The sequence below is a fragment of the Brienomyrus brachyistius genome, chromosome 22 (genome assembly GCF_023856365.1).
Source record: "Brienomyrus brachyistius isolate T26 chromosome 22, BBRACH_0.4, whole genome shotgun sequence".
In the NCBI taxonomy this organism is placed as follows: Eukaryota; Metazoa; Chordata; class Actinopteri; order Osteoglossiformes; family Mormyridae; genus Brienomyrus; species Brienomyrus brachyistius.
Window position 1 is genome coordinate 18,135,032 of NC_064554.1, and position 20,068 is coordinate 18,155,099.

The following is a 20,068-nucleotide window of genomic DNA, read 5'->3' on the forward strand; positions in this document are numbered from 1 at the left end:
ACCGTCACTCATGGAATCTTTACTCATTAGATCACTTTTCATATGTTACTTCAGCAGTATTAAACATCTTACTGCAAATCCGTAATGTTTAATTTATTCATGGGATGCGAAACATAAACAGGATCGGATTATTGGACAATTAAGCTTATAGATACATAAATGAAAACTACGTTTCAATGTAATGTGTAAAAAAAGTTATACATTGTGCCGTACTTAGTCTTAATATTTCATTGCTTACATGGCACAGATATGTACATGGTTCAGTTGCACTTTTTCTTGAGTATTTCTGCATTAAAACATTCCGGTAAATCACAGAAGAGCGAGCATCCCGAACGGCTCGTCCGTACCGGAGTTTCCCACTTGCGTGCATTATCAAAAAAAAAATGTGGGTGGGGCGAAGTGGCGCGCGAATGTTTACGTCACATGACATTGTCCGATGTGATTGGCTGTAAGTTTTCGCGGAGTTCTGCAGAAGTCGTGAACTTGATGTTCGCTCAGACAACGTATAAAGAAAAACGTGGGGTGCAGGCCGTCCCTTCAATCAACTGAGCAGTAAGTATATCTGTTTTTGGGTCATAATTAGACTGATCTACGTCGATCTACATGGTAATTTTCTTCGCACCATTTTCCATTGAGAATTTCGTTTTGTGTCGTTTTTGACCGGGCTGAGCTTTAATTGGTCGCGCTGCATTTTTACGGGTCTAAATCTAAATGCTGGAGAACTATTTTGTGACCGCTGGTAAGATGGTAGTTGTAGCAGTTTGATACTGTTCAATGAATAATGAATAATACAGTGAATAGTGTCATTTACCATGCTCGCTCCTCGTGTCACAATGTGTCACATGTACCTACTTAATCCTGTATTTAAAAAAATGCTTCCGCGGCACAAAAATCTCATTGTCTGCAAGAGAGCCGTTCTAGAGTGTTTCGACGGGCGATTTGAGACTATGCAGTCTGTTATATTTAACTATTGCATCAGACTGGTGAGTGGCTACATATGACATGTCTTGTGTGGGTTGACCGAGTTAACTTTAGCCAGTTGTTAAATTGCTGACACGGCTGGGTAAATAAGTTAATGTTTTCCATTTTACCGGGACGTTTATCGTGGTTGCACAATTTCAACTTGGACCAGCTTTTTGCCCTTTGGTTGTTTTTGATCCATTTTATCCCTCACCTGATGCTGCATGCTTGTGAAATTGGATCGTTTCGAGCTGTTTAACGCTGACTATAGAATGAAAGCGGTAAGGCCTTTGCCAGTGCATAAAAGTGTGTTTGTCGACATTTGTAGACATCGTCTTTGACCCGGGGAGAGAATAAATATGGCATTAATTAACGGTTCACGAGCCAGTGCCGACACATGGGAATCGCATAACCGGATGATGCTGGACCCTCTGTCTACCTGCGATCCCGAGGTGAGGGTGGTTATCAAGAGCGGTAAATATATATTGCGGATGCTGTGGTTGATAACCAAAAGCTATACGTGTGTAATAAAGTTATACATGGAATTGTGCATCTTATGCAAAGGTATTATTCTCTTCCCTAGTCTAGAAACTTAACAGCTCTTCCTTGTGGTGCACACGACTTTCACTTCCACAGGTGCATGACATCATCCGAAAAGAGAAGAAGAGGCAGACGTATGGATTGGAGCTAATAGCTTCTGAGAACTTCACCAGTCGGGCCGTCCTGGAGGCCCTGGGGTCTTGCATGAATAACAAGTACTCTGAAGGATACCCAGGGCAGAGGTGCGTTTGTCTCTTTGGGCGAAGTAATGGCTTTTTTCAGTTAATAATTCAGTTAGTCATGCAGACAGAGTCTGATTATCCATGTGATATTTTGCAGTCCATGTAATGGATAAATTAGGCCACATACTTTGGCTTCTTTAACTAGCTCCAGGTATGGATTAGTGATTAAAAATATTCAATTGTAACTAGGGTTCACCTACACTCGCATCATTGGGAAAAGTGCTAAATTTCATTAGTGAAGTAAAAATTTTCTGCTAAGCAAATGGTTACGTTTGTGAGAAAAAAAATAGAAAGTCTAGTTAGAATTTAGTCTTGATTTTTCAATTTTTTTTTTATACCATTTAAAATGTCTCCCTTTAATGAGTGGTGGTTAGGCAGTTGGTCCCGTGGCCTCATGCAACCAGAGTTTGCATGTTCTTTTTGTCTGGGTTTCCTGGCATCTCTGCCGGCTTCACTGCTCCACGCTCACCGTCACCCTGCCCTTGGTAAGTCGTCATGGAAGATCCGTGTTTACATGCAGTCGGTCTACAGTGCGCCAGATAGACTGTCGCAGACACACTTACAACAGGCAGGAAAAAGTGTGCATGACTTTTCAAATGTTTTACAGACATTTTTGAACATTAAACTTTATTCATTTACATGTGAAATAAATATTAGCGGATCTGAAGTGAGCGGAAATAAATTTAGTGGGGGCTGCTTGGTATGCTGGAACCCCGATCTTCTAAGGACGTTAACCTGGCTAATTATCGGTTGGTGGACTTGCGGAACCCCGTCCACCACTAGGGAGCACACATTTTCAAAAAAATAAAATAAAAAAAAATTGCGACCCTTGCTTCTTCTGTAAGTTGCTTTGGATAAACGTCGTCAGGTAAATGAGTTTAACGTTTAATGGGAGCCGTGATGAATATGTTTGCCTTTATTATCAAATAGCACCACATTTTTATTTTTTTTACGTTACTTAGCAGAGGCTTTTACCCAAAGTGACGTGCGATTGAGAAAGCAGGGGTAGACGGTCCCTGGCACAGCTGGGATTAGGGGCCTTGCCAAGGGCCCGGTGGCGACATCACGACATGGAATCTGAACCTTCAGATCAGCGACGCAGAGTCCTGACCCTCTTTGCCCACACGCCGCCTCCGTCTTTACTCAGGATTAACATAACCTAACCCTAACCCTACCCTCAGGTACTACGGTGGCACCGAGTTTGTGGATGAGCTGGAGAGGCTCTGCCAGAAGCGGGCACTGGAGGCGTACGGCCTTGACCCGGACAGATGGGGAGTCAATGTGCAGCCCTATTCCGGTACGGCTTCCCAAATAGCCAGCCGTCAGAAATCGAGGCCCCTCACGCCGTGACGGATCTCAGCACGTCACGCCACTCTTTTGGCCCTCCCTGTTCAGGGTCTCCAGCCAACTTCGCCGTGTACACCGCCATAGTGGAGCCCCACGGTAGGATCATGGGTCTCGACCTGCCAGATGGAGGTCACCTGACCCATGGCTTCATGACCGACAAGAAGAAAATCTCTGCGACGTCAATCTTCTTTGAATCAATGCCTTATAAGGTGTGGAAAGCTGATGTATTATATTATTTGTATTCGGAGTTCTTTAATAGCAACACTTTTTGCTATAGTAATTTGTGGTGTTTTTAGCAATAACATTCAATGTAAATGAAAGAACTTACAAATGTGTACACATACAAAGAACAGACTTGTTTTCATTATTCCTATTTTAGGTAAACCCAGACACAGGCTACATAGACTATGATCGTCTTGAAGAGAATGCTCGTCTCTTCCATCCTAAATTGATCATTGCTGGTACATAAAATCACTCGATGTCATATTCATGGTATAGTCATACTCGGTGCCCCACTTTCTGTGAGCAGTGTTTTTGCTGCCTCTGTGATAACTTGCCATTTGTGTTTTTGGTTCATTTTACATGGGGCTGTTTAGGAAGTATCAGAATTGTAACCCTGAAGGATGTGTGATTTGGGCCTGTATCCTCTGCCTCGTTCCAAGGAACAAGCTGCTATTCTCGCAATCTGGACTACGCCCGATTAAAGAAGATAGCCAATGACAATGCAGCATTCCTTCTGGCGGACATGGCCCACATCAGTGGATTGGTTGCAGCAGGGGTGGTGCCGTCCCCATTCGAGCACTGTGACGTCGTCTCCACCACCACCCACAAGACCTTGAGAGGATGCCGGGCCGGAATCATCTTCTACCGGAAGGGTTAGTGTAACTTGTAGCTGTACACTTAGTGTCTTTTTAGCATGCATGGAACCAAAGGTGCATCCTTCTGTGCTTTGATCTACACAAACTGGTTTTCAGGGGTTCGCAGTGTCGACCCAAAAACCGGTAAGGAGACTCTCTACAACTTGGAAAGCCTGATCAACCAAGCTGTCTTCCCTGGGCTTCAAGGAGGTCCACACAACCACTCCATTGCAGGTCAGCGGTTGCCCGCCACCTCCACTGGCAGATTTTGCTGTCTTTGAGATTTAAAGACAATGTTGGTCCCTCTGTGGATGGATCTCATTGATTTCTGTTATTTTTGAACACTAGGTGTCGCTGTTGCCTTAAAGCAGGCACTGACTCCCGAGTTCAAGGTGTACCAGGTGCAGGTGCTTGCCAACTGCAGGGCCATGGCACAAGCCTTGATGGAGAAGGGCTATAAAATTGTCACAGGTGAGTAAAACACATAGTCATGTAAAGACGGCAGCCCCAGCAATGATGTCACCATATGCAAAAAAATGTTAGCCGGGATGTTGCAAGTTCAAGCCTGGGTCATCAGTCAGCGGGGTTTTGATTCAGATGCTCGGACGGCTGAATTCTTAAGAAAAATATAGATATGGGTAGTTCTCTATACACAATTGTAATGTATATACTTACTGAGAGCTTTGCAAGTATATTTTACAGTGACGTTGTGAATTAGTGTTATTTTGAGGAGCAGTTTGAACATCTGGGTCTCACTTTAGGCCTTGACGTTCTTCTTTGTCCAGGTGGCTCTGACACCCACCTCATTTTGCTTGACCTGCGTCCCAAAGGCACCGATGGCGGCAGGGCAGAGAAGGTTCTAGAAGCCTGTGCCGTCGCCTGCAACAAAAACACTTGCCCAGGTAGCAAAATGCTAATTCTTTAGATCGTTTCCCAATCCAGTCCTTGAGGACCCACAGTCTGTTTTTTGCTTCCGGAGCTGGGAGGGAGCAAAAACTTGGACCGTCTGTGGGTCCCTGAGAACCGGGTTGGTAAACACTGCTTTAGGCCCTTAATAGCGGCTATGAGCCACTTTAGTGCCACTCCTGTAACATCCTTGTGAATCTGTTTCTCTTAATGGTGTGATGCCTCCCACCCCTCACACAAGGTGATAAAAGTGCACTGCGACCTAGTGGCCTAAGGCTGGGCTCCCCAGCACTCACCTCCAGGGGACTCTTGGAAGAAGATTTCCGGAAAGTAGCCGAGTTCATCCACAGAGGTTAGGAAAGCTTGTGTTTCACCAAGATTGATGTATTTTTTTTTTCCATTTCTCTGCACTTTTCAGAGGAGTTCTGACGCCCCACTGTGCTCTTTTTTTTTTTTTCTTTCTAGGCATCGAGTTGACACTGGAGATTCAGAAAGAAATGAACCCCAAGGCAACGCTGAAGGAGTTTAAAGATGCACTGGCTCAAACAGAGAGACATCAGATGAAAGTTAAAGAAATTCGAGAGGAAGTAGAAGCCTTTGCTGGGAGATTCCCCATGCCAGGACAGCCAGAGCTGTAAACGGACAGATGGCACATTAATCTGATTGTTTTTCCTTTTCTTTTGCTGTAACGGAAATCCACCTTGTCAGTCCGTTTGGTAATAACTGAGCCTTCAAAACTATCCGCCCTAAAGCTATACCGCAACGTTTTACACTAGACGAAAGGTATTTCTGCCATGCTTATCTGTAAATGACTATAGCAATAAATGGGACTTTCGCTGGAAGCATAAAATGCTCTTAAAATATGAACACTGCCTTACTGATCAATGTGTGTCCTGATTAGAGGGGGACCTGTTATTTTGAAGCTACTGATTTTGTAAACATTTTTATTGCTTTCTGCCTTTCTTGTTTTAGCTAGGAGTGAAACTGAAAATCACCACCATTTAACTGCATGAGTGGGGGGGGCAAAGTGTATTACTGTACACAAAAAACCGAACACATTATGATTAACTTAAAAATATGTATCCAATGCACTAATGCCACACTGTGAAGGACTTCATATATTTTGGAGTGCCGGAAATAATATTTAATCTTTGAAAAGATGAAAAACATGAGCAGGTTCTATGGTTCAGTGAATTTACCAGTAGGCTGACCTTGCAACATCAACCAGCTGCAGTTGTACAGTTTTCAGATGTAGGTATCTGTATGACTGTGTATAACTGTCCTTTATGAGAGGAAGTTGTACATTATAATAAATTGTACCTCTTCACATGTGAAATACTTTATTTTGGTCATATAGATATCTGAAATCCTCAGATAATGTTAAAAGGCAAATCCTATACCTTCACTAACTTTCCTTACATGTCCCAATTTCATCCCATTTATTTTCATATTCAATTTTTTTTTCTGCATCTTTTTATATGATTCTTTTAGAACATGGTGTGGTTTCTGTAGTGACTATGTTCTTTATATGTGCCTTATTTTAGCGCTTTTTCTTTGGGAAAAGTCGCCATCGGCGGTGCACCACGAAGCAGGATTTGTCATTTGGGCTAACTTAACCTAGAAGGCATGATTGTCCGATAGGAATGCTCTGAGAAATTCTGCTTCGTGGAACTCCGCCCTGTTCGCTGTGTCGTTGTGCTCACAATAATATATTATACTATATTAAATTAAAATGGATGGACTGATGCATAAGTATTTGTCTAATTATATAAACAACAATAATAAACCTGTGCTTTCATCACAGCATACACTTATTACGTCATTTCCACATACGCCGCAAGCTTCCGTTTCTGGCTCCTCCCCCCGGCGCGTAAATTTGAAGGGGAAAATGTGCGCGGCAAGTTAACTAGGGCGAATACGGTCGATAATAGTAGTTCTTTTAAAAGTGCGGAAGCACGGTGCGTCTTTTGAAGTTTTTGTCCCTTTACTGCCGGCCATGCATATCGGATACTGATTTAGTGAACGAGGAAGGAAAAGCGGAGGGTGAAGTTATGTTAGACTTATCGAAACGTTTTTTCGTTGTAATAAATGTAGCCAAATAACCAAACACAGTTAGGAAGCCGAGGCTAATTAGGTTGGGGTAGACATATAAATGTACACTTTATGTCGTAATCGATAACCTGCCTAGTCGGAGTCTGGGGTGTTTCGTTTCTGTTGTCTCGTCTCCTTGTCCCTCCATCTTGAAAAATGGAAGCGCAGGCTATCATCCTGATAAGCGACGAGGAGGACGACTGCTGCCAGGGCTCCGCCAACGACTCGGTGTTCATCGTGGAGCCCAGCGCCGAACAGGGTGTGTAAAGGGCGCCCTTGCGGGTAGGGCTGCGGCTGAATGAAATTCACACGAACCGTGTCCCGTATTCCCAGGCGCTGGTCAGGAAGCGGCGACCAGCGAGGTTGTGGATGACGATCTGCTGGTCACGTTTTCCAGGAAGGCCACGGTGATGCCTCATGCGAGATACGACTGCAGCTCCAACCCGTTCAGGTGCTTTTCCCTACGGACACCGATAACCTACTAACGCAACAAAACAAACCAGCTGTCTAATATGTCGTCCGTTACCGCATAGTGGTTAAAGTCATGCTCATAGACTCATCCAGCCGGTCGTCCTTTGCCGTCCATTTAAAATAACTTAAATTCTGTGTATTATTTACCGGCTCTTCCGCCTGTTTTCTGATCTCCGTGCCCTTTCCTTCATAGCCCCACAGAAATTGACACATGCAGTCCTGTTGAAAACAACGCCGCTTTCTGTGAGCAGTGTTTTTGTTACATCTGTGATAAATTGGCATCTGAGGTAAGTATCCTGGGCCGTCAACTTGAGCAAGAAGATGAATGGGCAAATACGGGCACAGTCGTTTGACTAAATACGCATGGAATATGCTGAAACACTCCGGAATATATATGCATGTGCTAACAGATACTTTATAAACCACAGTTAAATTGACCATTTTATAATTGACTTTTTAAATTTTTATTTATTTGCTTCAGTTTCATTTGCACTTTCGGTTTTGTTTCAGAAAGGAGTGAATTTTCCGCAGGGAAGCCCCTTGGGTTTTTTTACTGAAAAATAAACTGTGTAGATGCAGCTTTTGAAAATAATTTCAAAATTATTTCGATTTTGATTTTGCAATGGTCATCAATCCACCTTCCCATTCTGTATTACTCTCTGTAATGATGTTTAATGCATCACCACACGTCCATGTGCCTTGTGACGACTGTTGTGAAAGGTGCTATATAAAAATCAATTTAGTTGAATCGCACGCTGTGGACAAATTAGGGTTGCAGTGCTTGTCTACAAACACTGGACCTGCTTCCCCATGATCCTCTTTACTGGTCAGTACTGCTTAATGTTTTCATTGATGAATGTGACCTTTCACTGCATTAGCCTTCACATTGGTATGACCGTGCTTGTTAATGGTAAGGAAGCTGTTGAGAATATTTTGTTTTTTGTGTTTCCTGTAAGTGTCGAGTGTGGAAGACGCCAGGAGTTTGTCACTGTAACGGCCACAAGCGGAGCGACTTCTGGAGGAACCAGCGGAATAAAGTTGTCCTGGGCTACCTTCACGTTTTTAATTTCGACCTGCTGGAGGTGGATGCTGATCTGCGTCTTGCTGGTGAGCGTCACTCATTTTTAAACAATCGATTAGCTTTTAGAAGCACTTTTCTGGTGCCTAATGGAAGAGCTTGCCCATTAGTCTGACCGCACCTCGGTGGCCTTGTGTTCCCACCCTGATGCGCAGAGCGCCACCTGCTGGCATTCGAGAGCAGCCTAGCGGTTGAGTACCACACCTTCCTGAAGGGAATCCGCACCCCATTCCCCAGCGACCTTGCCTGCAACTGCTATTGCCACTCGGCCAGCTCAGACACCCCTGCTTGCAAGAAGTGCAAGTGGGCACACACCGAACAGGTGATTTACAAGTAAGTTGGGGGGTGGGGCATTTAACAGCGTTTTGGGTCAGAATAGACTCATCCGGTTGAATAGTACACAAGTGCTCCTCGACGTACGATAGGGTTACGTGCCAATGAAACCCATTGTAAATGGATTTGCCATTCTAAATAAATACTGTCACAGAATAAGTAAGTACTTGGTTACTTGTAGTAATTTTTATCACTAATTGAACAAACTTGTATTTATTTACTTTTCAAACACAGGGGAAAAAAAACACTGCACTCAGATGCTTACATTCGCGATTGCTACAGAAACTGGAAGCGTGGAAGATGCAAACCCACAGCATCAGTAGGAAGTTTCGTACAGCATATCGCCAGCCTGGAAGCAGGAATTTTTAAATTCAGTCGAAATATCACAAGTCTAACCATTATAAAGCAAGGAGGATCTGTATTCCTATATGCTCTTTTGTTGCATAACAGATTGCAGTGATTTATGTTTTATGTTTGGCAATTTAAAAAAAAACAACCCGTGGGGGGGGTACCTATAGGTGAAACGCATGAAGCTACTTTAATACTCTGTATTTCTGTATTTTTCCTTCTCATCTCCCAGTTATTCCGGAGTGTTCCAGCATATTTCTGAGTTCCTGAGCAGAGCGGAGGGAGAGCGCCCGCGGACTGCTGCGGTCATGCTGCTGGGAGCCACCAAGCTCTTCATTGGACATGCCCAGCCGCCGGGGTTAGATGTCCCCTTTGTTTTCCGTGGCGGGTGGGGAGTAGATCTCTGCGCGTTAGAGGCGTGTCACTCTGCCTGAGGTTTCGGGCTCCTCCGTCTGCGTTTTGTCACTTGGACTTCAGCTTTTTTGTCGCTATTATTAAGGTTATTGTGAAAAATGTGCGATTTGACCCGGAAGAATGTCGGGTTTCATCAGCGGAGGGGGGTATTGTCTTGCAGGGCGATGACTCTCGGCGACCCCAAAAGCTCCGTCCCAGATGCTGCCCCAATGTTATTAGTAAGGTGAGCATTTCCGTGGGGAGGGGGGGGGTATATTTTACCCGAGGTTTGTGTCGTGTCTGTGTTCATCATGAGAAAATCGAAGTTTGTGCGTGAAATTCTGAGGTTTGCAGTGAAACTGCAAGTAAAAGCAGCAAGAATAATCGGTAATAAAACTTGTCAACTATTTTTCAGTGATTAGTCGGTAGCAAATTGCATATTGTAACATCACCACCTAGCAATGTTAACGTCTGTGTGTTAAACATACTTTAAACCTCATACTTTTCTTTGTGGATGTTTCTACGCCACTTCGTCGCTTTCAATGGAGATTATATTGCTTTTAGCATTTTTTTTTAACTGTGGCTTAACACCTTTTAATGTTTTTTAAATAACGCGTTTGCACCTTCCTTTAAAGGCTGTTGATCCAACCAATTGATCACATGATTAATGGTTTTAGTAAAATAATTTTTCTGCAGCCTTAAAACTAAATTGCCCTAGATATGAGAAATTACACTAGGGTTACATGAATGAGTATGTAAATGGCCCAAGGAGCCCGGCCAAGTGAATGCTACGAAAAATGCATGCTGACTGTGTGGGAGGGATGGATTGCCGAGTGATGTTTGTGTGTGAAAACCAACATCGCAGGATAACCAACATGCTGAGCACGCTGCTGGTCACCGGGGACTTCAGTAGCTCTTTCTCCAAAAAGCTGCAGGATTTCATCTTGTCGCTCCCTCTGCCTGTGAAATGCCGATGGCTGGTCAACAGGTGAGATGTCGTTGTGGGGTCTGGGGGGGGGGGGGAGTGGGCATGGCCTTTCCCCTGTGTTACTTCACAGCATGTCCTGCACTTCTACTGCAGTGTCAGTGTGCTCCCGTGGGACAACCCCTTGCTGGTGGCGGTCCTGAGAGGCCAGAACGTCACAGGCGAGCGATACCTGAAAGGGAAGAGGGAGGTTCTGGTGGAGACTGTGCCGGTGATCCAAGCACGGGTGGACAAGCTAAGGGAACAGAGCAAGTGAGCAGGTCGTACTTTGTCTCGCTCCCCCTAGTGGCAGGATTGTGCTGAGACGCTCTCCTTCCCACAGGTACAGAGAACTTGCGCGCTACCTCCGGGTCGTGAGAAGTGCAAACAAGACGCAGTAAGTCCCCCCGCTTGCTGCCACTGCTTTTGTCATGTGACCGTGCCCCCGTTTCCTGAGTGATGACTGCCCCCGCCCCCCTAGGATGCTGAGTGTGAGAGACCGTCTCCCGCTGTACATGTGCCAGGTGGGCGACTTGGGCACCGCCCTCGCCACCTTCTTCAGCAACTTTGCGGAGGGCTGCTGCAGTGCTTGCCGTTTGACGCCAGCCCAGTTCGTCGTGTACTTGCGCATCCTGGCCACGGGCAAAGTACCAGTGGGGAGCGACCCCTTCCATTCCATGCAGTGGGAGCCTGTCAACGGTCAGCCTCAGCCTGGGAGTCCTCCACCCCCCCCCTCCCCTCCCCTCCCCCAGCAGCCCTGTCGTATTCATATCCTGCTATTCTTTTCATTTATAGATGCCAAGCTCCCAAAAAGGTCTGAGGTGATCCGGTGGGCGTTAAGAGTTTTGAATTGCAACACCATAGTATTCTTGGACGTGAGTATCCCGGGGAGTGACCTGCATCATCTTCCAGTCCCTTTGGATAAGGGGGGGATGTTTATAAGTGTGTAAAACCTGTTTTAAGCCCATCAGCTGGGTGGACTTGATCCGGGTGGCGGGTCTGGAGGTCATGGCGCCCAGCGGCTCTCTGAAGTGCGCCTCGTTAGTCATGCCAGACATGACGTTTTTAACGGTGAGAATCCAGTTCGCGCTCCGCTCAGTGGTGCCATGTTGCCCTTGGTCATTAAAATAAGTCCTTTTCTATGTTTTAATACCCAGATCGCTCGGGCTACTACGGTTTCCATTCTCATGAAGAATTCAGCAGACAATCAGCTTCAGATTCCAAAGATGTTTCTCCATGTAAGCTGTGCTCACGTGTGTGTGTGTGTGTGTGGGTGGTTTATTCGGACATCATAGGGTACTTGCACAAACCTAGATGGTATATTCTACTACACAGCTGTGCTATATGGTGTAAAGCGTGGGAACAATAGACCACCGAGAGGTGCGGTCCGACGGACGCGCGAGCTTTTCCGATAGGCGCCAGAAAGGTGCTTTTGAAACGTACTTAATTGTTTGAATATGACTGAAGCTCACCAGCATGACGCAGATCAGCATCCACCTCCAGCAGGTCGAAATTAAAAACGTGAAGGTAGCCCAGGACAACTTTATTCCGCTGGTCCCTCCAGAAGTCGCTCCGCTTGTGGCCGTTACAGTGACAAACTCCTGGCGTCTTCCACACTCGACGGCTTCCTTGCCGTTAAGCACAGTCATACCAATTTAAGGCTGAATTAGATTTTTTTTTAAAATTTTATTTATAATATATTTAATAAATGGGCCAAACAATAAGTGCTGTACAGTACATGTGTAAACTGGCAACGTCATGAGGACTGATACTTTGGTGCCAAGTTGATAAAATTCAGGAAAATTGATTGTAGTTATTTTTCGATAATACTGTAGATGCAAAGGATGCAGTCTTTTTGGACCTGATGAGAGCAGCATATATGCCTACTAGTGTTCTAGTCCCCCTTGCAAACGCACCCCCCAATTTAAAAATTGGACGTACTGAAAATCAAATGCTTATTACTATTGAATCACTAAATTCTCGAAACATAGTCTGGTTTTAATAGTTTGAAAATGTTAATAGTTTACAGACCAATTTCTTGTTATTACGTGGCCATAAATGATTCTGTGGTTTGTTTTGTTAGTTAACATCATACTTTGCCTGGCGATTCTTCTGGCAACATGTTCTCAAAGTCAGTGACCTTCATTACGTTTGTTTTTAAACTTGTTCCAAAGGGCAACACGATCTGTGTCGCCATTGATTTTCCCAAGGCTCATTCGGTTGTCCCAGTCCTGGAAACTGTAAATAAATGCATTATCTGTTTTTAACTGGTTCCGCCTTAACATGGTTTGTGTACAGCTATGATCCTAGGAGCTATGTTGCTGGGGGGCAGTCACCCCTGGCAGGGTCTCCCAAGGTACATTGGTGCTAGGTGAGCGGTCCAACTAAGTACAGTTCTTATTGACCCCTCTGACGAAGAAAACTAAGGAGGATGTTACCTTGCCCGGATTGGGGAGACCGGGTCCTCCCCCTGGAGCCTGACCTGGGGCGGAGGCTTAAAGGCGCATGCCTGGTGGCCAGGCCTCCACCCATGGGGCTAGGCAGGCATAGTCCAAACGGGTAACATAGGTCCGCCCCCCTTTGAGGGTCGGGTGTAGATCGGGTGGCATTCAAAGGCAGGGGCCTCGATGGACCGATCGTTGGCAATCACAATTATGTAAAGTACATAAAACTATGTGCTATACTTTTATACGACTGGCAGTGCAGTAGGTTTGTTTACACCAGCAGCGCTTCAGATGCAGTAGTGATGTTTTTCATTATGGCATTATAACGGCTACGTCGTTACTAGGTGGAATAGTGCTTTATGCAATATCTTTTAAATTGGGCATGAAACCGTGATTATTCTCCCTGGCCTTGGGCTGGTCAGAGCTGGTTTTCATTCTGATTCTCAGGTTCCGGTGTCAGTTTCCATCTGTTTATTCGCACAGTGTGTTCATATTTGAAATGAGGAACTTGTGCAGTTGGGTTTGCATTGAATCGCTCCATTAGTCTTTCGTAAGACCCGTAGCCTAGATATATTACAGTCTTTACTCACTGTGTGTGTGTGTGTGTGTTTGCACTTTGCTCACTACAGCAGTACCCAGAGCAGGCTCTCCTGACGCTGGTTACTCAAGCTCTCATCCACAGAATCTTCCACAGCCCCATGGTGACCGTCCTGGATGTCATCCTGAGCTTTAAAGTACGTCCCATGAAGGAGCCGGTTTCTCCTTCACTTCATTAACCCACTGTTGGCGAGCTCTGCAATCAGCTGTGCTTAGGGTGCAGGTCCAGCCATCGTTTAGTTTGGGGGGGGGAAAAAAACGATAAATTTAGCAGGCTGTGTCTGTGTTTTCTCTGTGTGAATGAAGGTGGATCACATCCTTTGGGAAAAGTCCCAAATTGGTTTCTGCTCTTGCTACTTTTCCCAGGAGAACCTGTGGGTGCTGCAGTGGTTCTATAACGGACTCGGCAACAAACCAGAGATCCTGCAGATTTTCCTGAACACTCTGCTCAATGATCTGTACCGGGACACGGGGACGGACGCCAGGTCCTCAACTCTTATACTGGCACTCTAATGTTGCTAAGATACTTTTAATATTTTGTGTATTAGTAGCCACAAAAATCCTTCTTTCTTTAATGCTCTTGTTAAGGTTCGATAGCAGACCTGCATGAATTTTATGAGTTTCCAGCATCTAATCCTTTATCAGCATCACACTACACTTGCTAGGAACTGAAGTTTGTTTATTCCTCCTCCTGCAGGAAATTGGAGTCGTCAGACCACAGATTTTTGGGAGACTTCCTGGCTTACTGTGTTCAGGACCCGCGTTCGGCACTCTATCCCGTAACACAGCATGTTCAGGACGTCCTGCTGAAACGGTGGAACGGGTGAGACCCGTTGGGAATTCACTACCCGTTATCATCGCTCGGTTATTTGATGGGGCCTGTGTTGGCATTATAACCTGGGCTTTAGGACACGTAGGTTGGATGCATCTTTGAAGGCACTGGTCTTGCAGAAGACAATTCCCTTTGTATATTACCTAATTAATGATGTTTGGAAATACACAAAATTGTCTAACAATTTTAAATGGTGTATTTTGGAGGTGGTGTGTGGTTTAGTGAGATGGGATATAGTGCACATGCGGAGCTGGTACCCAGTTCAAATTCCAGCCCTGATGCCACAGTTGGCCCCTTAATTCCCAGTTGCCCCTGTGGTCTAGGGCACTGGCAGACTGGTGACCCCCAAACGTGTTACTGTTCTCTTTTGATAAATATAGCTGAAAGATCATTTATACACGAGTCTTGTTTGCTGTAGAATTGTTCTGTTGTTTTTCTTTGGTCTAGGCATGATTTCCCTTGGCAGTGCCACCTGCGGAATTCTCTGCAGCGTGTAAGTTGCAGTGTTTACCAGGGTATTTCAATAGACCGTCAGTCCCAATCATTCATGTCATCCTTTCTTTTAGGTCCGTGAGCTGTCATCAGAAGTTCAGCAGTTCTTGAATCTGACCCAGTGAATTTTATGAAGACCTCCGAGGTGAAGACGACTGTGGGTGTGACTGGGTAACTTTTGTCAAATGTAGCAGTTTCCTTTAGTTAAAAATTGTACACAGCCATGTGATTGCTGGTTTGCTTGGAGATTTATGTGAAAGTTTTTTTTTTTTTTTTTTTTACATGCTATTTTTCACATGTAAAAGTGTACAGTCACGTTTAAAATAAATGAATAAAGTTATTTTTGTTCCTACTTGGAACATGGGAAAGTTATATTTCCGATGTATGCTTGGTTTCTTGGATGATTTGGTCGTGATGGCCTCCTTGTACAGATGCTCTGGTTTGGTGTGTGCAAATCACCCAGCTCAGTTCATAGATCAGTTCATGCATGAGTTCATTATTTAGACCCTGAGTCCGAGGGGGGGGGACCATGCAAACTATCATCCAGTCACTACTGTTAATTTTGAAGTAGGTTATCATTTTATTGCAGTATTTACACAGAGAACCTTGGTTTACAGCTCATGCAGAGCAATAAAAAAATCTCTTCACACAGTTTAACATGCTGACTTTAAATACAGTCAAATCAAAAGTTTTATGGATTTCCCAGTGTGACAGACAGGCTGATGCCTGACCTTTGAATGAGTACTTCTGGTTTCTGGAAGCCTGACATACTTGTCTGAATGACTTAAAATGTAAAATAATGCAGTTAATTCACAGTTGGAGATAATACATCTAAGTGGTAAATTTAGAGAACCTAGCAACATCTAGCATATTATACTTGGAAAATTGATCGGTGCAAGATGCTCATCGTGTAAGTTCCAGATATGCTCGGATGAATCACATTTTATTAGACTGATTATCGCAAAAACATTAGATAGGAAAAAAACAACTTCGTGTGGACAGACGGAGTAGTTGCGGATTTAAAAATGACATTCAGAATAAATGCATTCGGAAGCCTTTCATGAATATTTCCTGTCTTAACACGTGGCTTTCGCAAGGAAGTGAAGGAGCTGAAAGCTGCAGGCAAATGTGAAGGAAATGCTCATCAATCCTTCACTGCCAGCTCAAGCTACACGCACTGTTAAACACTGAAAACAAAATTAAATAACTGCTGGGATTTTACAATTAAGGGTGATATTTACAACCTAAGATCAATGGAATGTAGTTCAACACACAAAAATGTTTAATCAATGTATTGCATTGTTTTTTTTTCTCCATTCAACATTGTTGCGACAGCAAGTGCATGACCAAGTTTTTGAGTTAAATGCCTCTCAATAACAATCCACTAAAACCACGCTGAAGACGAGACAATAAGCAGTCCTCTCAATCAACAGACGTCTCTTCTGGAAGTGGAGCTTCTCGCTTGCAAGACATTGCTTGCAAAAACAGCAGAAGCGACCGAAGACCATGACTGTGAGATCCCATGAGATTGCAAGCATTTCTAAAGATATGTTAACATGGAGGTAAGACAGAGATTGCTATTGTGGTGAACTGGACCCCTGCTTTGGAATCGGACAGACAGGGTAGTGAGATTACAACTGCGTTTCCTGACATGGAGGGCCTAGATTCTGAATGTCAGGCTGGAAACGTAGTTAAAGCAAAACACAGGTGGGCCCACCTCCTTGTCTGGTCCATGAAGGTAACTGTCTTTGATCAGCTCTGACAGGAACTGCACTATCCTGCTGTCCTCCTTGCCGTAGCCAAAATGGTGGTGCAGGAAGTCGGCTCTGCGTAATGCCACGGTGTTCGGGTCTTCGGTGGGACTAATGGGCAGATGCAGGTGATAGCAGAAGGTGTAGAGGAACGCCTTGGACGTCAGCTCTGTGAGCACGCTCTGCACGTGCGTGTAGTAGGTGCACCCGCACTTGATCTGAGTCCGGTGGTCGGCCAGGCGGGCTACCAAGGACCCGCGGTACGGTGGGCATCGCAGAGTCTTGTGGTCCGCATCCAGGACGCTGATGTAGCGACTGTAGCGGTTCAGCGAGTGGAGCATGCTGGAACCCGTAGGCGATGACATCCTGGAAGGATCAGACAAGGAGACATATGCTGGGATCAAGATGTGGATGACCAACTACTTACTGATTTCAAACTCTCACTAAAGAGTGTGCATGGGTATATATGTGAATAATTTAGATATAATAATCTTACCTTTGCAGGCCAATGAGCTTCCAGTTAAGCAGGTCTGCAAGCTGGAAAGAAGTAGTTAGCCAGGGTTGCACCCGCTCACCATATTTTCCAAGGTTGGGCACGAAAATAGTTAAGGCATTCACCAGCTTCCTCACTGTCGCTTCATCCACACCCAAGACAACCAGTGTCCTTCCACTGAGAAGGCTGAATATGGCTTGTTGGGCAAAGGGGTACTGCCTGACGAACTTCAGTGCGCTCAGTCCAGCTTTCCGTTTCTGCTTAACGGTGACTGGGCCACCGTGGGGAAACGGGGACGGCGCTCTGTCAGAACTGGTGGAGACGCTGAAGCAGCTAATGGTGTCGGAGGCGTCGTCTGCATTCCTCCTCGACACCTCATCCGTATTCAGGTCAAGCGACAGGCCTGCGGCGGGACTTTCCAAGAGGGTCCCCCCGTTGGGGGTGAAGTTCATCAGCCTTCCAGGGTCCCCCTGAAGGCATGATGGAGGCTCCTGCTTCACAACATTTTCCACGCAGCTCCCTGAGGCTGTGTGGGGAAGTGGATCGATATCCAGTAAACCCTCCTGCCTCAAGCAGCAGGATGCATCCCCATGAGCAAAGGGCTCAATTTCATAAATGCTCCCATAATTTGAGTCGGGATCCTGAGCAGACAATATCTCTTTATTTACTGCATCTACGCCATCCTCTAGAGAGGCATTGCCAGGATGGGATGGTCTGGTCGGAGCGGCAACAACAAAGTCCACTGGACTAATCTCATCAAACGGTTTCTCACCATCAGTCCTGCAAATCTGTAGTTCAAGACACGGCGGCTGCAGGTTTGTGAAACTTTTGGATTCCACTACACATGTCTGAACATCAAACTGATCTTTGTTTGTTTCAGCACTATCCGCACTGCTTAAATTCCCCTTTATTTCAGCACACGTGCTCTCATCAGAGTTCTCCTGTGTCAAGTCACACGGGCTAGACTCCGTGTCTTGAATTCCTTCCTCAGTTTCTGGTTCCCTATTAATGACTAAACTTTCTTCACTGGACACACACGTTTCCAGGGTCTGTAGCTTGCATGAAAGATCGGAGATGGATGGAGGTAGTGTGTTGTCAGAGATCTGATTCCCACCACAGAATTCCTTTGCCACTTCCTCTTTCTGCCAGTCATCTTTCTCCTCAAAGAGGAAGTTCGAAGTTTTCTGTTTCTTCAGAAGGAACTCGTCAATTTGTCTGTTATATATATAGCACAAGTCTCCCCTGAAAATATCCTCAATAAGTCTTAGCTGGTCCATTGTCTGATGGAAGAAATATATATCGCAAAGTTCTTCGAGTGTTTTTAATCGCTTATCGAAACACTTTGCGGGTTTGGCCTTTATGAGTTGTGGGGTGTATGAGAGTTTGCATTCACCTCTTCTGTTTTCCATCCCAGGGTCAGGACTAACCCTGTCAAGTATCTTGTCTACATCCATTAGGTCAGCTGGGGTGTCTGATTCAGAAAGCAAGAAGTCAAAGCTTCTCGTTCTCCGGTTTGGGTATGAGGTCACCTGCTTCAGAAGGTCCTTGTGCTCGTAAAAAGACTTCTCTACATTGGCCAGCTCATTCGCTTTCTCGATCGCCTGAGTGGAGTAGCAGCCATCGTTCATTTTCTGTCTCTCTGCCTCCTTGTGCAACACAGCTCTTGTGTATTCCAGGTCCTTCAACTTCTTCTCCAACTCGTCCGCGAAAGCTTTACGGTTTCCTGCCTTCAGACTCTCCGAGGCTTTGGAAAACTCTGATGACAATTCTTGTAACTGCTGCATGATCTTCTTCTCGTCAGATGAAATATAAGCCATGCAGAAAGGCCTGACAAAGCCACGGGCCTCCAAGTCGTACAGGGTTAGATGATGGACGTAAGCAAAAGCACCCTCTTTAGAATCCCCTAGGACAACTTTGGAATCCTCCACAAAATTGATCTTTGGGTAACCACAACCTGGAAGATGTCCCACAAAAGAGGCTTGGTAATCCACTGACATGATTCGCAGGGAAAAATAGTTAAGATCAAATGTGCCAAAAATCTCGGGGTCGTCTGGTATCGTAAGCAGTGGCTGTGGACCAACCTGTTCTGAAAACTCTGAAATAAGAATGAAGTCCTTTGAAAATTTTGCACAGTTTGCCTTTGACCACGGGTTTGCATTTCCATCGTGCATATACAGAGGCACTGAAAACTCCTCTGGGATCGACCACGGATCCACGTATGTCTGGCCAAAAGCATCATCCTTAGTAAAAGCCACCAGGTCAGGTGAGCCAATCATATTCGCTATATTTTAGGAATGACATGTAGAAAAAATGCGGTATTCTATATTTTACGTCTACATGCCATGTGATTTCCTTTAACTAATGCGTATTATAGAAAAAAATACTAAAACATACAATATCAGCGAATAATACGTAGTCCATATTTCAAGCGATTTACGGGACGTCTGCTTTTCTACCAATCCAGTAATATTTATTAATTAGTCAGCGCTAGCTGTCTGGCAAATGGAATACTGCGAAAACAGCCAGCAGAAAAATAGCTAATTATTACTCTAATACGTTAAAGTGTCATCGTTGACTCTTCGATTAAGATGTCTAATCCCGTTTCAGTCCAGATACAACTAACTTAGCTGACAGAGATAAAAAATGACATACCGTACCAATGTATTTACTACCGTAGCAAGCAGTAACTTCGCAGCCATATTAAATAAACCCACCAATCAGCCCATATGATGTTTTTTTTGCCTTTTCGATAAGGAAGTTATGAATTGCATTTGTTTCGCAGCATAAGCATATCCAACACACGTCCACACAAACATTAAATGCGGCATGAAACACCCGACAGCATCTCTGTTAAGCGGTGGCCGAACGAAAATCGCCCGCTGGGTCTTGTAGTTTTTTTTAAATGCAGGACGACATTTTACGACAGTCG

General features: G+C 44.9%; 3 protein-coding genes across 4 annotated transcripts; 2 read left to right on the top strand and 1 right to left on the bottom strand.

The window, feature by feature from the left end:
- The first annotated feature begins 404 nt into the window (after nucleotides 1-404).
- On the top strand, nucleotides 405-6,179 carry shmt1 (serine hydroxymethyltransferase 1 (soluble)). The gene is made up of 12 exons (XM_048991457.1): nucleotides 405-552; nucleotides 1,289-1,412; nucleotides 1,597-1,742; nucleotides 2,924-3,039; nucleotides 3,138-3,298; nucleotides 3,469-3,550; nucleotides 3,752-3,964; nucleotides 4,064-4,180; nucleotides 4,295-4,417; nucleotides 4,732-4,848; nucleotides 5,094-5,204; nucleotides 5,318-6,179. Exons 2-12 carry the CDS (start codon nucleotides 1,320-1,322, stop codon nucleotides 5,488-5,490), a joined length of 1,452 nt encoding a protein of 483 aa, XP_048847414.1. The 5' UTR covers nucleotides 405-552; nucleotides 1,289-1,319; the 3' UTR covers nucleotides 5,491-6,179.
- A 147-nt stretch (nucleotides 6,180-6,326) lies between these two features.
- zgc:112980 (uncharacterized protein LOC503706 homolog) lies at nucleotides 6,327-15,267 on the top strand. 2 transcript variants are annotated; one of them, XM_048991454.1, is made up of 19 exons: nucleotides 6,327-7,202; nucleotides 7,277-7,394; nucleotides 7,608-7,701; nucleotides 8,371-8,521; nucleotides 8,648-8,825; nucleotides 9,406-9,531; nucleotides 9,748-9,810; nucleotides 10,432-10,554; nucleotides 10,648-10,803; nucleotides 10,874-10,927; nucleotides 11,012-11,229; nucleotides 11,326-11,405; nucleotides 11,494-11,601; nucleotides 11,688-11,768; nucleotides 13,604-13,708; nucleotides 13,938-14,056; nucleotides 14,269-14,394; nucleotides 14,851-14,896; nucleotides 14,970-15,267. In XM_048991454.1, exons 1-19 carry the CDS (start codon nucleotides 7,100-7,102, stop codon nucleotides 15,018-15,020), a joined length of 2,100 nt encoding a protein of 699 aa, XP_048847411.1. In that variant the 5' UTR covers nucleotides 6,327-7,099; the 3' UTR covers nucleotides 15,021-15,267. The 2 variants fall into 2 exon arrangements, with proteins under 2 accessions (XP_048847411.1, XP_048847412.1); XM_048991455.1 differs by lacking the exon at nucleotides 14,851-14,896.
- A 202-nt stretch (nucleotides 15,268-15,469) lies between these two features.
- Nucleotides 15,470-19,995, bottom strand: smcr8a (Smith-Magenis syndrome chromosome region, candidate 8a). Its single transcript, XM_048992135.1, has 2 exons — nucleotides 17,143-19,995; nucleotides 15,470-17,012 (listed from the first exon to the last, which is right to left on the bottom strand). The coding sequence occupies exons 1-2, from the start codon at nucleotides 19,413-19,415 to the stop codon at nucleotides 16,556-16,558; spliced, it is 2,730 nt and encodes a 909-aa protein (XP_048848092.1). The 5' UTR covers nucleotides 19,416-19,995; the 3' UTR covers nucleotides 15,470-16,555.
- Nucleotides 19,996-20,068: the final 73 nt, after the last annotated feature.

Excerpts from the sequence above, each read along its gene's own strand:
- shmt1 (XM_048991457.1), top strand. The coding sequence starts at position 1,320 with ATGGCATTAATTAACGGTTCACGAGCCAGTGCCGACACATGGGAATCG. Across the intron at positions 3,299-3,468 it reads TTGAATCAATGCCTTATAAG|GTAAACCCAGACACAGGCTA; the intron begins GTGTGGAAAGCT and ends TTCCTATTTTAG. Across the intron at positions 3,551-3,751 it reads TCCTAAATTGATCATTGCTG|GAACAAGCTGCTATTCTCGC; the intron begins GTACATAAAATC and ends CCTCGTTCCAAG.
- zgc:112980 (XM_048991454.1), top strand. The coding sequence starts at position 7,100 with ATGGAAGCGCAGGCTATCATCCTGATAAGCGACGAGGAGGACGACTGC. Across the intron at positions 9,532-9,747 it reads GGACATGCCCAGCCGCCGGG|GGCGATGACTCTCGGCGACC; the intron begins GTTAGATGTCCC and ends ATTGTCTTGCAG. Across the intron at positions 10,555-10,647 it reads TGCCGATGGCTGGTCAACAG|TGTCAGTGTGCTCCCGTGGG; the intron begins GTGAGATGTCGT and ends CTTCTACTGCAG.
- smcr8a (XM_048992135.1), bottom strand. The coding sequence starts at position 19,415 with ATGATTGGCTCACCTGACCTGGTGGCTTTTACTAAGGATGATGCTTTT. Across the intron at positions 17,013-17,142 it reads AAGCTCATTGGCCTGCAAAG|GATGTCATCGCCTACGGGTT; the intron begins GTAAGATTATTA and ends TGATCCTTCCAG.